The sequence below is a fragment of the Chionomys nivalis genome, chromosome 21 (genome assembly GCF_950005125.1).
Source record: "Chionomys nivalis chromosome 21, mChiNiv1.1, whole genome shotgun sequence".
Taxonomy (NCBI): Eukaryota; Metazoa; Chordata; class Mammalia; order Rodentia; family Cricetidae; genus Chionomys; species Chionomys nivalis.
In genome coordinates this window covers 38,162,940-38,181,051 of record NC_080106.1, presented here as the reverse complement: position 1 = coordinate 38,181,051, position 18,112 = coordinate 38,162,940, and the positions used below count along the sequence as shown (strand labels likewise).

Genomic DNA, 18,112 nt, shown 5'->3' with positions numbered 1-18,112 from the left:
GTCTTAGCTTGAGACCCAGAGAGTGCAGGGGACACTGTTTGTGCCCCTCAGCTCCTTCTTCTCTCGGCCTCTCCCAGCCCCATTCGCACCCACAACACAGTGACACCTGCTGCCAAGGCCAGGCAACCTCTCTGTGGTTTGCCACACTGAACCAGCACTGTTCCCAGGGAGACCTTCCCGTCTGCCTGAATGGCATGTGCCCCTCACACCCACTTTGTGAAGATGCCTCTGCTGTCTGGACTGATGCTCAGATCCACTTCTTGTTCCTAGCTTTCCTATTAAATTCCTTGCACAGGGATCCACAGTCAGCCGGATGCCAGCACTTGGACCCGGCATCTCAGGCAAACCAGCGCACGCATGCGCTCAAGCACATCAACTGTGAGGAGACTATGAAGAGGACTAGGGAGCTTAGTCCTCAGGCCTGAGTTCAGACCTCTACCTTGCAATTCTACACACTCCTCAATTTCATATACGGAAGGAGACAGTAACAGAACCTCTGGGTTACACCACAGGGTTTGCTGCGTAAGCACACACAGACACCGAAGCCTGCCGTTTGGTCTCACCAGATGTAACTGGTCATTACCAACTACTTTGTCATCCCTAGAGTTCCTGTTCTAGAACAACACTCTCCTCTATATGTCATTCAGGAGCAGGTCACCCGGACCTCTAAGTCACTCCTAACTTCCCCCATATCCAGACTCAGCAACCTCACCTCTCCCACCTCTCTGCTCTCTTCAGCTATGCTCAAGTGTCTGCTGGTGCCCTGGACAAATTAATTCAGCCTCTCTTTCCACCCGATGTCCCTGCCACCTTTCTTCTCATCCTCTGCTTAGATACCACCAACTCTAGGAAGTCTTCCTGGCATACTCGCATCAACCAACACAGCTGAGTCCATAGCTGAAGCTGGTGACATTATGGTGAACTTGAAGTATCAGGTGCCCAGCTGAACGAACAGTTCCTCAGAACATGCCCAGAGGATTTAACCCACCTCCATCACTGTTGGACGTGATGCTACAAGGTTACTAATAGGGGAAATCCCAATTGTACACCTCTTTCCTCTTCTTGAAAACAACACACACACACACATACACGCATGCACACACATACGCACACACACATGCATGCATGCATACACACACATACCAGGAAAGTGAGAATCTGAGGGTCACACAACTGGAAAGAGTCAGAATGCTTGACCAACAGCTTTCTGGAACACACTAACAGAAAAGCCAATGGAAGCCAAGGAAACTGAGTCCTGCTTGCTCTCTTCTCTGTCCGAACTGTGATAGCTTACTGGCTGTCTGTTCAGACTTATTACTGTGGCAGAACAATTCCAAAACCCAAAATACAGTCTCCAGAGAAGCAGACGTTTTATCACATACTGAGGGGAACAGAGGCTCAGGTCTGGCATTACCAGAATCAAAGGCGCCATTACTGAGCCTGGCAGGGAGCCCTTTCCTTTTCCTTTCCAGGCTAACCTCTTCGGTTTGATTTGAGACTTTCGTATCTCCCTGGTGCGAGAGAAATCTCACTGGTTTCCACTCCAAACTATTCCCCCTGGACCAGCCAGGGCTCTCCTCCAAAATGCTTTGGGCTGGGCCCACAGGGGGTCCCAGACTTCCAGAGGGCAGCAAGAAGGGTGGGCTGGTGCCTTCAGGTACTCAGATACATAACCAGAGACTCATTCTCTCTCTCTCTCTCTCTCTCTCTCTCTCTCTCTCTCTCTCTCTCTCTCACACACACACACACACACACACACACACACAGAGACCCCCTGCAGATGGATTACCTATTTGTATACCGAGGGAATGGTTGAGAAGCCAACAGTACGGTATGCTTAAGTCCCGAGCAGAAGCCATTTCTAGCCCAGCCCCTGATAGGCACCCAGGGACAGGGGCCAGCAGGACATGACTAATGTCCCTGGGGAAAGCCTGGCCCTGCCTGGCTGCCCTCCAGAGAGCCCATAATCATTGTCCAAGGACACTGAGGACAAACAATCCTGAGAAGGCTCCTCAAGGACTACCCCTCCCCAACTTGACTTCCTTGGGGCTCCCCCAGGGGTCTATGAGGCCCCGAGTAAGGATGTCCAGAGGTCCAGGGCCTAGTAACCCCCTTAGGTCACAGCAAGCTTCCTATCTTGAGAGTAAGTTCTTGGAGCCTTCATCCAGCCTTTATCAAGTGCTCCATCCCAAAGAATCAAAAGAGCAGATGCCTCGACACAGTCAAGAAGCGGCCAGCTTACCAGGGCAATTGGTTTCTCAAAGATCTTTATATGCCCATTGCAGGCGCCCAGCCCTGTGGTGGCATGGGCTTTCAAAGATGACCCTGTATTGAAAGGCTTCCAAAAATCCTTGTTTGCAGCAGATCCAAAGTCCCACTGCCCCAGCAGCCCTGGGAGGGGTACTAAAAAAATGCCCCTAAGGAGAAGCATCCTCAGCCACTTTAGTGCCCAGCATATACAGGCAGTAAAGCCACTCAGCGCTTTCACCCCTCTGCTACCAAACAGCTAGTTTACCAGCCCCAGGGGAGTTCTCCAGCAGCAGGGGCCCCAGAGGAGACCTGCCTCGGCCCCCTACGTGCCCCGATTTTACGAGAAGGCTGCCAAGCTGAACCTTGCCACTTCCACCCCCTAAGTCCCCTTGGTTTGGCTGAGAGCAACTGTTACTCAGGCTGGCTCCAGGGTAGCCACTCCGGACTCAGGCCATTTAGCAAGAGTCCCTAAGGACTCTGGGCCCAGCAGATTTACTAGAACTGCGGAACCAATCCTACGTCACGGCGCCTTGCTCAGGGCTTATACGCTCACAGTACCGGCCAAACATCATCGTGTCCACTAGTGCTTGCCTCCAACCCCTGGGGGACAGGGATAGGATTTTGTACTCATCCCACGCTGCTCCCTGCCTCCAAACACGGCACTCTGCTCAATCCTCCTAAAATTCTCAGCTCTGTCCAAGTCACAGCCCACTCCAAAACTTTCAATGGCTCCCTGGTATTTCAGATCAAGCTTATATGCACAGACTGATGGCTGGGGACACAAATGAGCCATCCCGCTCCATGTAGCACCCAGCCTACCCCAGTGAGCCTGCAGATCCTGGGAGGACACCTGCCTACTCTTCTTGCCCATGGGGAACAGCCGCTGTTTGCTCCCATGCATTGCGCCTGTGCGGAGGAGGAATCCAGATGCTGTCTCTTCTAAAATTTCAAGAAAATCCAAACAAAACATCGGGCAAGAGGATGGATCAGGTTGAACAGTGGACCCAGCCTAGAATGTAAGTCCAAATTGATGTCCCTTAATTCGGTATTCAGAGCCCCTTGTGACTGTGCCCACAAATGGCATCCCCGTCTTCACTGCCATGATGCTATGGCCATGTGCTGAGCCATCAGACTGAGCCCCACAGCTCTTCCACGCTACTCCTGTCCCTGAGCTCTGCTGCCACATGGTCCTCTGAAGGGCTGATCTACACCTTCATGGCCAAACGACAGAAACAAAGGCTCCTTTCCCTATGCTGAGCTCACCTCTGCAGAGACAACTTCACCAAAGAAAAAGTTCCTCATCTTCCAGGACCCAGGCAAGTCCTCCTGATCTACAGGTCACTGAACTGGGGCCATCCGGGTCAACTCCAGCACTAACCTGTCTGTCTCCTCTAGAGACAGGGACCCATGGTCCCTCTTACCATAGGCCAGGCCAGAGCTATAAACACAATGGAGAGAGTCAGGCTATTGTTTAACCTGCTCTGCTGTGCAGCAGCGGTAAGATCTTGAACAAGTCATTTAAGTGAGGTGTGCAAGGTCTCTCTCTCTCTGCAAGGCTAGATCCTTCTGTTTATAAGATGGGAATAAGTACTGCATCCTTCTCGAAGTCTGCACTGCACAGCTGTGCCCTACAGCATCTTGAACAGGATGTTGTAAGTCTTGAGAGCACGGCTGTAGGCATTTCACCCACAATGGCCCCTAGAGGCCACATGGCTCTCATCATCCTGCCCCACTGATGTTCTCTGATGGGTCAGAGTGAGGAGGTAGGAAAAGGGCAGCAGCTGGCAGGGAGGTGAGGGCAAGAGGCGCTACCTGGGCTACCTGGCCATCTTGCCATGGACATGAGCATCATACCCCTTGCTTAGGGTGCTAAAATCTCAGGTCCCAAGACCCTCCACCCCGAGCTGCTGGAGACCAACAGTTCCCACATGTCCTGGCAGCAGACCAGCTCACAGTGATGTAAGCAGGAATAGATGAGGTGTCATGCCCAGTCACCAGATAGATGCCACCCATTGAAGACCAGCTCTCAAACAAAGCTAAAGGCCCATTACACCCTCCTTTGGAGGTCCTATACTCTAGTGTTGAGCGGCCCTCTTGCCTTGCTCTTGAGGACAAATGCTTTCCAAGTCACGGACAAAAGAGAGGTGGAAGAGAAAAGGGAGGGGAACATCTTGGGATCCGCCACGGTCCAGCTAGCTAGCTCTTGCCCTCCATGTTCATAAACAGGAGCCATACTGCCACTTGCTACAGAAGCAAACATTTCCAGATAACTTCATCAGCAACCCCTGGCTCTTCCGAGTCTCATGGCCTACAGACAGGATAGCTTCCCTTCCTGCGCTTTTGCAGGGCCTTTCAGGTAGAAGACATTAAAAAACCACCAGTCTCCCTTTCAGGCTGATCCCCCGGGGCCCACCTGCCCTTCCTATCCATTCACTGACCATGTACCCACCAAACACGTGACCATGCTCTCTGCATCAAAAGACAAACTCCACACCACCACGGGCAGAGGTTGATCACATGAGGGGTGAGTGAGTACACTCGGCGCCGGAACCCACTAAGCAGGGTGTACTATGGCTGGGTGGGGAGCAGGGGACCCGTGCTCATTTTGTAGCATCTCCATTGCCTTTGCGACAGTTCCCTTCGTGTTGACATGACAGATGGACAGAAGGCCTCACACCGTGGGCTAGAGCAACATGCATCCATCCACTCTGAGAACTGATGTGCCACCATCTACTGAAGGTGAATATCACACAGCCTGTGTCCAGTAATTCCACATCTGCTCCCATATCCCCCCTATGCATAGGACACATTATATTATCTACAGGATATGGTACCTATATATTCCCACATCCCCATGAAGGTCCCATGTGTACATTCACTAACAGGCATGTGCAGCACCCTAGTCACAGCAATGCACTCTGTGAAACAACCCCAGAGTCAGCCAGGAAGGAGCAAGTACACAAAGCCATGTTCCAATGACAGAACAGTCCATCCTGAAGAGAGAGAATGGGAAGACTGGGCCTCAGACAGAGGCAAGCATGGGGAGAGAGGGAGCGTCCAGATACTGTAAGTACAAATGGTGAGGCTCCATTCATAGAACACACAAATCAAACACACCCAGCTGTTCTTTGGGACAGCAGGACAGGAGCAGCCTTTGGCTGGTAGCAGGGGACCTATGGAGTCAAGAGAGTTAGTTGGTTTGGGATGCTGGGGACAGCTGGCTTTCTTGATCTGGGCACTGGCTATAGAGGTGTGCTCAGATTCAAAGACAAACGAGTAAGGTTTCTAAAAGTGTGCCATGAAGGGTTTAGTTATGACCCAAATGAAAAGATACTGGAGGAAGCAAAACAGACACAAGCCAGGGGCAGGCTGCTCTGGCTGACAACAATCTCTCTGCTCAGACCACAGGATTTGGGAGGTGATCAAAAGTCGAAGAAAAACCCAGGGTACTGATATTCCACGACATTTCTGAGGCTGGGGTGTCAAAAAGAGCCATCCCATCATACCACAAACTGGCTGCTGCCATTTCAACCCCCGGGGACATTTATACAGCAGCAGCACCTTCACTTCTGAACCAAGCATCTCCAGCTACTCAAGGTCAGGAAAAGTCACTGCCTCTCTGGGAATGCTGGGCTGTGCATGAGCTCTGTGGGATTTTGAAAAGTCCCCTTCTAAAAAGAGAATTTTTCGCCAGGTGGTGGTGGCGCACACCTTTAATCCCAGCACTCAGGAGACAGAGACAGGCAAATCTCTGTGAGTTTGAGCCCAACCTGGTCTACAGAGTAAGTTCTAGGACAGCTGGAGGTACACAGAGAAACCCTGTCTTGAAAAAAAAAAAAAGGAACTTTTCAAAGTTCAAAACCACTTAAAGAGGAACAGGCCCAACTTTGCGAGCATTCTCTTTTGACAGAATGCCTCGGAACTCATCACATGGCGTGGGAAAACATGAGCAGTTAAATGTATTCAATGTCATGACACACAGAATTGAAACATAATTGCCCCTGAGTGCTCGGCAACCGGAAAGCACTTGGCGCAGAAACGGAGGGAAATGGAAGCAGCTGTCAAAAGTTTGATTGCAGTATGAGTGCCACGGTGACAAGAAGGCGTAGGCAGGGCAGGCGCTCCCACCCTGCCATCTTGGCTCCCACGGAAATGCCACAGAATCAAAGGCCACCATCCTGCAAGCAGGGAATGGTGAGGAGCCATCCATGTTTCAGTCGTAGTGAGAAGCCCCATGTAGGAGGGCATGCTCTTACCGATCATGTGGTTGGCAACGTGGATCTGGATCTCTCTCTCGTTCTCGAAGGTCATCTGGCACTTGATACACTGGTACGTCTTTTTCTGTATGAGAGAACGAGAAGAAGGAGTCAGGTAGACAGAAAGCCAGGTCCCCAGCAGCCTGGCTCAAGATGTCCCAGAGTGGTCTGGCCTCTCCCAAGCATCCCAGTCCACCCTCTTCCTACCTCCCTCCAACTCTAGCCTCATCAGATCACAGGCCACCTTCCAAGGGGCTGTTCCTCCGCAGGAGCTGGGGTAATTTCACTGTGTGCCAAGGTCAACTTTCCCAAGAGCCAAGGGGGTTTGTCCTGCTTATAAAGGCAAATCCATGTACCCACCCACCCATCTGTGAGGACCCCCACCATTCCAGTTTGGGCTTGCTAAACCCCGTATCATCTCTTGCATGAGAGGTGTGGTTTGACAACTGGTGAGATCTGAGAAAAAGCTTGGGGCCTGAGAGCTGGCCTGACTGAGGAAGTAATTCCTTGACAGAGTCATACATAATGGCACTATGTCGTAAGAAGTGAGGCCTAGTGCGAGGAAGGAGGGGCCAGCCCTGGCACATGCTCCTGACGTCATCATGTCCTGCCTCACTATAGGAACTGGAAGTACAAAGTTAAGAAACCCTGGAACGAAAGCTCTGAGATTGTAAGCCAAAATAGGGCTTTTCTCTCTTTAGACTGCTTTTTTCAGGTATCTGAGACACACACACACACACACCCTAAGTAATGCCAACACGTTTATCCACTGCTCTCTTCTTCCCATCTATACACCTACTCATAACATCTACGGCTTTTACATTCATACCACCCACTTTCTGTTTGTCCATCTACACACTCACTCTCTCACACACACACACACACATCACACACACTCTACACATCCATCTGTCCACACAGCATCCATCTATCCCATAACCTCTTCACCTGCTGTCCCATCCTAAGAACACTGTGCCTGAGCAGGGGTGCTGCTCCCAACAGCTTTAGGGCTCAGGAATTTGTCATCTGTCCTGGGTAGACAAGGCTCAAGTACCAGCAACTGGTTTACAACACACAGTGGCCACTACCAGCTGTCTCTAGAGGTGAGTGAAGGCAGAAAAACCAGAAACTAGCAGGTTTCCATGCCCGCAGCTCAACCTGAGTAGCTGCAAAACCTGCCCCCCAGGGACAGAGTGGCATACCTGTCATGTGTGGCTATGGAGCATTTTTAAAGGATATGGGCAATAACAGGACTCGGTATAGCCAAATTAAGAAGCCACTGTGGCTTCTGAGGTGTTGGTGCCTCACCACTGGAAAAGGTGGCAGGACTTCCAGGAGCCACTGTAAGCTACAAAGCCAGGATTAGTCACCAGGGAGCTCAGGGCCCAGTTCCACCCAGGCTCCATCTGCAGGCTTTCTCCTGGGGCAGCCTTTACAACTTGGAGAACTCAGCTCAATGTCACAGTTTGTGCGAAGCTTTCTGTTCCCACTCCAAGGTGAGTCCAGGGCCTAGCAGGTCCCCCAGCTGATGGCCGAAACTTACCATTGGGTCCTGACTCAGTGACTCATCTGCTCCCCAAGCACCCAGAGGGCAGGAATGTGTGCTGCCCCCCCCCTATGGGTCAGCACAGACTCACAAGCAGCGCATGAGTAAAACTGCTGAGCAATATGTGAAGTGCTGTATTAGATCAGAAGAGATTTGTGTATCCTGGGCTCCATTGCCTTAGGAACCTGGCCAGGGGAATGCCTTATAATCATTTAACTTTTCTGTTGTTTTGTTCAACTGCCCCTCCCACTTTTTAAGCCTCATATGGAGTCTCTCTACATAGCCTAGGCTGTCCTCAGACTCATGGTTCTTCTGCCTCAGCTCCCTAGTATTGGGATCACAAACATACACCATCAGCACCTAGTACTGGAGTCAGAAAATACACCATCACACCTAGTCTGTTTAGCTTTTATTGTGATTATTATTGAGGTGACGAAAGTTTGAATGGATAAACTAGATTGATAGATGGAAGGAAGCTGGGGTTGGAAGCTTCAAGATCCAGTGTTAGTGCCCCTGCTCAGATTCCAATATCCCTCTAACAGTTCCCAAGTGTTTCAGGAGAACACGGAGTTCAGCATGTTCCTAGCCAGGCCATGACACTGGTCCCAGAAGCTGGTACTCAGCTTGGAAAGACCCCAGGAAGAAGAGGGCAGATTAGGTCTCAGAGAGCGGATTAAGACAGTGCCGAAGAATCCTGACCATCGTAAGACCACAGGGACGGAGACCTTCTGAGGAAGACACAACTCCATAGGCCCTATCTCAGCTCAACTCCATATTCATGAAGAAGAGGTGTCTTGGCTTTTCTACTATCAAAACCATTCATTCTGTCTCACACATTAAACTACCTGCTCATCCTACAAAGGTAAGAACATGTGTGCCTTCTGCTCTCACTGGAACCCTGATGCCCGCATCTCACATTCCCTGGCAGAAGCCCATGAAGTGTGTGATAGAAACACAGGCACTGAACACCCAACATGCCTAGATTCATATGTACATGGATGACTAGCATGCAAGCACACACACACACACACAGGCTCACCTGCACCAACACTTCCAAACTTAACTCCAACATCTACTTGGCCTGCCTTTCTTCTCTAGCATCCCAGAGAAACCACTGCCTCCTCCTCTTAAGCCTAGAGCACCATAGGAGACATAACAACGTAACACAAAGGCAGAACTTGACATTCAAAGCCCCTCCTATGGCAAGGCCCTTCCCTACGGGCCGTCCAGAAACACCAGAGCGGAGGCCCAGGGCCTGTGGCCAGGGGCTGCCTCCCCAGCACAGCCCTGAGCAATCTTGGAACAGAAAGACTCTCACCCCAGAATAAGAAAGGAAAGTGAGGGAGGCAGGGAGGAGCTGGCTGGGCCCGTCGGAGGGAGAAGGGTCAGCTTCGGAGTGTCCATCACTGTGCTTGCACTCAGCATGCACCCAGCAGCCACTGCAAGCTGGCAGTTTATACCGCATCATCACTGCCCTAAGAGACGCTTCAGTACCACAGGCACTACCACCAGGTCCAAGCCCCATGTTGTAAGCAGGAGGACTGGAACTCCCTGCCAGGCAGGCTCCCTCTGGAGCTCCTTGTTGAGCTCTTCTAGGCTCTAGGGCCCCAAGTCTCTAAACAGTCCTGCTTTGTGTGAGAGAAAGCTGGTGTGACCTAGGTACATGCCTAACCCTCCCACTTGGAAATCTGCTAATCTTCGGTAGAACAGGTAAAGGGAGCACCCAGGGGTTCCACCAAGAATGGAGCCACCCCAGGACCTGCTGAGGTAATGAGAGGTCAGAGGTCTGCCCATGTTGGCTAGGCGAGTTAATGTTGTTATTATTTATGAACGGGGGAGCTAGAAATCTCAATGCTTCACGCTCCAGCCGACAGCATCCTCAGCCCCACAGGAACCCAGTCCTCTGAGATCTGGTTGCTATGGATACACTCCCAAGGGTCCCAGCCTTCCAGCCCCCAAGCCCCTGCACAGCCCCCAGAGTCTGCTCTAACACGAGTGAGTCCTGGGGGAAGTGAGGGGTGGGTGAGCAGACAGCTGGGTCCCTGGCCTCAGGCGTGCCCAGACAGGGGGCAAGGTCCCAGGGGCAATGGCTAGATCAAGGAGGTACCTGGGCTTTGTCTAGATTCTTTCTGAAAAAGGTCTATCTGTTTGGATCTCTGGGCTAGTGGGGGTGGTCGGATTTTCAGCTTGGTGCCTCATACATGGACGACAGGGAGGGAAAGGCCTGGGGAGGGATAGGAACAAGACTTCAATCTGCCTCATGTGCATTGCTGTGCATTCTTGGCTACAGATTCACCTTTCAGAGTCTGGAATCCCTCTACCAAAACAGCCTCACAGCAGGGCTCTTGCTTACTGGAGACCAACCCTGTCACTGGGGGCCGAGAGAGATACCCTCAGGTGATAGGGGTTTTCCAAGAGAGGCGCTCAATGCAGGGCAGACTAGGGAAGGGGAGTTCCAGGATTCAGAGAGCAGCTTCCTGTCCATCAGGACCCTCAGCACAATGGTGGGTGGGCTGAAACAGGTGGATCATCCAGGCTGGGATGCATTCAGGAAGGGCAACAGGAGCCCAACCACAGTGCCCCCGTGTAAGAACAGGACCGGCCTAGATTGTATTCCTGCCAGCTGCATCCCCATGAAGGCTGGATGGGCCATAGTGTGCCTGCGGAGAGGGATGGGCATGAGGAGGAACTGTGTAAACAGGAGGCCTTCAAGTCCCGCCTCTGTTTCTTGAGAGCTAAGGCAGGGGCAACTGAACTCACCAGTCTGGGCTTGTGTCCCTTGTGAAAATGAGTGCTGGAAGGACTGCCTAGATGACAGGTGATCATTACACCCTGACCTCAGCCAGAGTGGACCCTAAGTGGCAGCGACAACACAGGACCCATCCTGTGTCCAATATTCTGTCACTCCTTCCACCCTCTGAGCACAGTGCAGCGGTCAGCATAGGAAAGGTCCCACCGCTCCCACTGCTCGGCAAGGCACTGACCAGTCGCGGCAGGGTGCGGTAGCTGTAGGGATCCCCCGGGAATCAGTTCTGCAGACACTAGGGATTACCGTTTCCTTTGTCTGAATTACTACCCTGACGTCACCAACACTGTCATGTTAAGTCCTGGGAGAGGGAGATCTGCAGCTTAGCCATCTGATTCCAGAGTCCCACACTCCCCAGGACAAAGTAGAGTGCCCCTGGTCAGCCAAGGCTCAAGGCCAGACAGAGATGGGCAGCAAGACCAGTGTCCACACTCTATAGATTTCTGAGAGGTGTCCCGCTGACCCTGTTCAGAGGCTCACTCAACTGGCAAGTCATGAGATAAAGGGGTGCCACAGAGAGAGGACTAGAGGCCTCTCTCTAGTCCTACAATTCCCAATGCGCTTCCCAGTTCTGTCTGTATTGGGGCATGGTTCCCATAGCCAGGTGTCTACAGGAAGGTCCCTTGAACTCACTGGGCTTCAGTAGGCCCACCTATGACACAAGAGCCAGGGTAGGAGGCTGTCCTCTGGGGGTTCTTCATTCACTCTCTCCAGTCCTCTCTCTCCTCCTCCTCCTCCTCCTCTCTCAACCCCAAATCTATGTTCCTATCCTGAGACCAAACACCTTTAGCAAACACCCCCACGTTTCAGCAGGCATCCGTGGCAGGTGGCTTCCCCAGTCCGCCTCCCTATCAGTGGCACCAGCAGCAACCCTTGAGGGAGAGATACTCTTGAGACCTACGTGATGCCTCCTCCATCTGGAAACACAACATAAATGTGGTGGGAATTTCGGGCCCAGGCTGTCTGACGCTCAAAGGCCACGCAGGCTGCAACCACCTCAGGTGCTCACCAACCTAAAGCCAAGGTCCTAATGGGCCCATTGCCAACCCATAACCCTCTGCCTCAATCAGAACAACATGTTATGAGCCCATGGCTCTCCTGGTTATGTAAGTCTCAAAGGTGGGATCCATTCCTGGCTCACAGACACCTCCAAACATAAGGGGCACTCAGCAGTTAAGAGCACTGGCTCCTCTTCCAAAGGACCCGGGTTCAGTTCCCAGCACCCACATGGCAGCTCAAAACGGTAACTCCAGTTCCAGGGCATCCAATGCACATAAAATAAAGTTAAATAAATTATTAAACAAACAAACAACAACAAAACATAAGGGGAGCTCCAGACAAATTTGATGACTACATCAAACAATTGCTAATGATGGACTCAGAGACATACCACACCCAAGGGTCTTCCCCATACCATAACTGCACCAGCTACCATGATGCTGTCCATGACACATTATTGGCAGAGATTGTAGCAAGCATATACATTCCCAACCAATGTCTGGTTCTACTCAGGTATATACCTGTCACCACTAGGATCTGCGCTACAGGAATGTAAGATTGAGAGCCCAGAGCTAAGAAGTGCCTCACTCAAGAAGACCCAGTGAACCAAGTAGTCAGTTCACTCCAGACAAACAGTGAAGACGCCGGTCATCACAAAAGAAACATGGACTACAGATTAATCATTTACTCTGCTGGGCCGCATGTCACTGGCTCCTCACAAATCTAGGGTATCAGGATGACCGTTACTCCCATTGTATAGGTGAGCTCTTGACAAACCAGACCCAGAGAGGAAAGGAAATAAATAAATTAATTAATTAAATAAATAAATAAAATGCACACCACGCAGCTGGAAGGAAATGTTTGGTGACACAAGACAGAGTAGATGCTCTTAACTCACTTGGGCAGTGCTGCCTCTCTGAGCTGCTATAAGACATACCACCAGGAAGCACACAGGCAGAGCTGTCATTTCTCTGAGTACCCACTGATCCCCAAGGAGGAGAGGCGAAGGAATGATTGTCAGGCTGCACTTACCCGGGGCACTGGTGACGTCTGGGCCCCTTTCCGGGGCCCACTGGTCTCTGGTGTAAGATCACGGTGGTCCACCTGCATGTGGCTCTCCAGGTCCTCGGCACTCTCGAACTTCACGTTGCATTCAGGGCAGCGGAGACCAGCACAGGGCCTGTCAGCAGGTTCGGGTGGGGCCAGGCCACCCACCTGTCCATTGGCACTACGGGCCATGCAGCCGGCACATAGGCCATAGGGAAGCCCATTGACATCAAGCCTGACCAGGTCCTGCTTGCTACGGAACTCTTTGAGGCACAGGGCACACTTGTAGAGCTTCTGCAGGCCCTGGCCATTGGGGGAGGAGGCAGCCGAGCTGCCCGCCAGCTTCTGCATGTGGAAGGTGCCATGGATCTTGAGCTCCAACGTGGAGGTGACAGTCTGCATACAGACCACACAGCGGAAGCCAGTGAGGGAGTTGCGCAAGTCGGGGTGCATCTGGCAGTGCTCAATGAACTCCTCCTCGCTCTGCAGGGGCATTTTGCAGATGCGACAGGTGCCCGTGTCCAGGCTCTTGCTGTGGGTCACCTTGTGCTCAGTGAGCGTCAGCAGCGAGGGGAAGCGCTCACCACAGATGGGACACATATAGTGCTTGGCAGGGCCCCGGTGTGTCTGCAGGTGTTCCCGGAGCCCGTTCTCCGAGAAGAAAGTCCGTGAGCACACATTGCATTTGTGGCTGCCCTTGATGAATTCCGCCTTCTTCCGTGAGCCGTCATCCTCGCCAGGCCGGATGTTGTGATCCCGAAGCCGGTGGTTCTGCAGCAGCACCTCCATGGTGTAGGCTGCACCGCAGATGTCACAGCCATACATGGGCTCTGATGCATCCACGTCATCCTCACTCGCCTCGTGGCTGTTTGGTGCCTCGGGGTTCTTGAGCAGCATGCCCTGCAGGTCAGCAGGCTCTGCCTTCTTGGTGGAAGTGGGGGGCACCCCGTTGGTGGTGCCGTTCTCTGCAGCTGCATCGAACACACAGTGCTTCTCCCGCAGGTGCTTCTCCAGCAGGATGACGGCGTGGAAGGCCTTGCTGCAGAACCTGCAGTTGTACTTCTTGCTGTGCGTGGTGATGTGGCACTGGAGCTCCACCTCGGTGCTGAAGGTCTCACCGCAGAAGATGCACTTGTGGGCCTTGGCCGGGTTGCCGAGGTGACTGTGCTTCACATGCACCTGCAGGTCAGCCTCCTTGCGGAAGTCCCAGTTGCAGGCCGTGCAGCGGTACATCTTCTTTTCGTTGCTGTGTTTCACAGCCAGGTGCACCTGAATGGACACCTTGGAGTCGAAGACCTCCTGGCACAGGGTGCAGTGGTAGAGCACGAAGGTGTGCATGTCCAGTAGGTGCTTCTGCAAGTCGTCCACGGAGGAGAACTGCTTGTCGCAGCTCTCGCAGACATAGTGGGTGGACGTGGTCATGTAGTGCACCGTCAGATGCTGTAGGAGGGACTCCTGGGAGTCAAAGTCTTCTTTGCACTGGGGGCAGGCCTGCTTCCGGAGCAGCAGCTCCAGGTGCAGCTTCAGGTGGGTCTGAAAGCTCTCGAAGTTGGAGAACTTGAGGTCGCACTGATTGCAGGGATACTCGCCATTCGAGATGGAATTGGCGCTCCCTGAGAGACGCTGCCGTTTTGGGGAAGACACCTCAACGTCAGAGGAGACGGGGCTCTGTTCTGCCTTGGACTTCTTGCTGTGCGCCAGAGGAATGTTCTTGTGATTCTCTTTGATGTGCTTAGTGAGCTTCAGGATGGAGCCAAAGATAGGAGAGTTGGTACAGTAAGGGCAGGAGTAGACCTCCATGAAGGACTGCGTGGGCTGCACGACAGGAGACTCCAGCTTGGTGCTACCCACGCTGCAATGTACCTGCTGGATGTGTTCAGTAAGGGAGGACTCAGTGAGGAAGCCCATGGAGCACTGGTTGCAGAAGAAAGCGTTATTACCATCAGGAGGGTTGGCATTGGGGCCACAGTGGGAGACTCGGATGTGCTCCTGCAGGCTGTTGATATCAGCGAACATCTCAGGGCAGTAGTTGCAGTGGAAGGCTGAAATGTTGCCAAACTGCATGACAGGGTAGGCGTGGCTCTTGTGTAGCTTGCGCACATGCTCGTTGAGGTTGTAAAGGGTGGGCATGGAGTCTAGGCAGATCTGACACGTGTGGCTCTGCTGAGGTTTATCCGCGTGGATGGTCTTCAGATGAATCTCTAGCACAGCCAGGCTGGTAAAGTCCCGCTTAGAACAATAGGGGCAGCTGTAGACCACCTTGGACCAGCTCTGCCCATCATCCCGCATCTTCTTCTGCCCCCTCAGTGGCTTCAAAGTGGAGTCTGGTGTGGATCCACGCTCCACCGAGGCGCTGGAGTCAGGCGTAGCGCTGCTCATAGAAGCCACGCTGCCCAGCACAGGGTCAGGGCTGACACTGTGATTGCTGGAGTCGGGTTGCCGATGGCTGTCCAGGTGGCAGTACACACCCTCCACCGAGGAGAACTGCTCGGGGCACATGGGGCACTTATGTTTCTGGTTGGCGTGGGCTTGGTGGATGTGGGCAAGCAGCGTGCTCTCATCAACAAAGACCTCAGGGCAGTGAATGCACTGTAGGTCCGCCTTCTCGGAGAGCTGTGGGTGCAGGGTGAGCACGTGCTTCTCCAGCTCCTCCGTCTGGCTAAAGGTGTCCTCACAATAGTCACACATGAAGTCGTCCTTCTTGGCCTCCTTCTCCGACTTAGCCAGGTGTTCCTTGTTCTTCTTGTGGGCTTGCATGTGGCTCTGCAGAGAGCTGGTGGAGGAGAAGCCGCGCTTGCACACGCTGCACTTGAACGGCTTGCTCGAGCTGTGGGTCTTCAGGTGGATCTTGAGGTGGTCGCTGCGGGAGAAAGCCGCCTCGCACTCGTGACAGTGGTACTTCTTGTCGCCTGTGTGCAGCTTGATGTGCCGGTCTCGGCTCCTCTTGTGCTTGAAGAGGCGGCTGCAGTAGGTGCACTTGAACGGAAGCTTGTCGCTGTGGATCTGCTCGTGCCTCTTCAAGTAGCTCAGGCGGATGAAGGACTTGTCGCAGAACTGGCAAGGGTATGGCAGGCCGGTGCCTCCTTCCTCTTCACCGAGGCCGAGGTCACAACCATCTCCAATCATCTGCGTAGGTGACGCAACATCCTTGCTGGAGGGAGATGAAGCCACCCAGGAGAGCTGTGGGTCGTCATCACCATCTGCAGGGGAAGGCAGAAGAGAGATTAGAGGCAATTCCCAGGCCCACTGGGAAGCAAGGACAGAGCCAGCTTCTCGACAGCTCTCGGCAGAAGCTGTGCAGCTGGCCAGCTGCTGCAGGGGCGGACGGATGATGGGGCCGGAAGTAAGTGGACATACAGGCCTTCCCATCCACAGGACACGGCAGAGAGGTGACAGGGTACTGAAAGAAAGTGTCTTTTCCGCGATGACACCTGTCTGAACCTGGCTGGATGCAGTACACCCCCACGAGAGGAACAGCCAGCAGCCACTTCCCTGGTAGTGGTGGGGGGGAGGGGCAGCCTGGACAAAGTCACCGGAAATGACCTCACAGACCATCAGTCCCATAGGCCAAAAGGAATCCAAGTCTCCTAATTCCAACCACATCTGGGAGTCAACTTCCATCAGCCCTCAGGCCCTAGCCTCCAGGCCCCCAGTTTTAAGAGGAATCCAACTGATCCTTTGGGCACCAATTTTAGCAAGGACAGAAAATACCCTTGATTTTAACAGTACCATCATATCCATGGATGGGGAGTGAAGAAGTTGGAAACAAGGGGTGCAGGGCCCCCAACATCAGACTCCAGGATGCAAATGAAGCAAGCTGAGGGCAGAAAGGAAGACCTGAGGTACCCAGTCAGTGTCTCCAAGGAGTTGTCTTCTTTGTTTCCAACCCCGGCTTTATCCCACTCACCCAGGAGCCCAGGTGATAGCCATAAGGATGGACCAGGCCACCAAAGGCCAGAGCCCAGGGCTAGCAACCCTTCACTCATCTAAGGGACTCTATGCTCGCCAGAGACAAGAGGGACTTCTCTGGCCCTTCCAACCTCTGAGGGAAGCTAAACAAACCTCAGGGCTGGCCATTTCTGGGAAAACAAAGGCACACAGGACGCAGCAAATAAAGCCAGCGAAGTTCAGAAAGCACAGCGGGGGTTGGACAGAGCCAGCACGAGCAGGAATGCGTTCGGAGGCTCAAGTTTCTCATCGAGTGGATTTAAAACTTAATAATGAATGAAACAGACCACAGGCTGCTGCGGGCAGGGGAGAGACAAACAAAAGCCCAGATTCTGCTGCACTGACCTTGTCTTGTGACCCCGAGGAACGAGACCAGGGCCCCTGGCCACACTGCCAGCCTCCAGCCGGCCAGTTCAATCCTCAGAAAAAACTCACAGAAGTTGCCCCTGACCCACAAGATGAGAAGAGGGTGGAGAGCCTCACACCCAACACAGGCAACCATGTGTGTGCGTGTGTGTACGCGCACACACGCACTTTACACAATGCCCCCAACCCCACTCACATACCTAAGAACATGTGCTCACCACACCTTACACATAGCTCCCAAAACACACACCTATATATATGTTCACACAATCACAGACACGTGCACTCCCATACTAATTCACAGGTACAGGTACACTCGCCCTTGCTTTAGTGTTGCATGTGTGTATACAGCCTGAACACCAGAGTCACAACATCCACATTATGGATGCCATACACACTCATACTTAAACACACATCTTAGACACACAACTATACCATCACAGACCCAGGGCTCCTGTCCAAGGCTCTCTGTAGTCACACTGCTGTTTCTGCCGAACACAAGAGCTTATTCAAAAAAACAAACAAAACAGCCAGGAGATGGTGGCTCACGCCTTTAATCCCAGCACTTGGGAGGCAGAGGCAGGCGGATCTCTGTGAGTTCGAGACCAGCCTGGTCTACAGAGCTAGTTCCAGGATAGGCTCCAAAGCCACAGAGAAACCCTGTCTAGAAAAACCAAACCAAAAACAAAACAAAACAACAACAACAAAAAACAAACCCAAGAGCTGGCAGGACAGCTCCTCGTAACTAGCACTGGGCAGGTCCCAGGCTCCCATCACAGCCCCAGTGCCCACCCCCTCACCCCCAGCTTCCAAAGCATAAAGAGTTACCCCTGGCTGGCACCGCGGGTCCAGCTCCGCCTGATGGAGACTGCTTTCCACAGCCTCTGTTCTGTG

At 52.8% G+C, this 18,112-nt stretch overlaps 1 protein-coding gene across 2 annotated transcripts in view; it reads right to left on the bottom strand.

Moving 5' to 3' along the window:
• The window catches only part of Znf423 (zinc finger protein 423), a 300,145-nt gene that overhangs the window by 109,329 nt on the left and 172,704 nt on the right, over positions 1-18,112 (bottom strand). For both annotated transcript variants that reach the window (XM_057754120.1, XM_057754121.1), the window contains exons 4-5: positions 12,890-16,104; positions 6,507-6,591 (exon numbers count right to left, since the gene is read on the bottom strand). In XM_057754120.1, the coding sequence (XP_057610103.1) occupies positions 6,507-6,591; positions 12,890-16,104 (3,300 nt within the window). The remainder of the gene's footprint in view (positions 1-6,506; positions 6,592-12,889; positions 16,105-18,112) is intronic.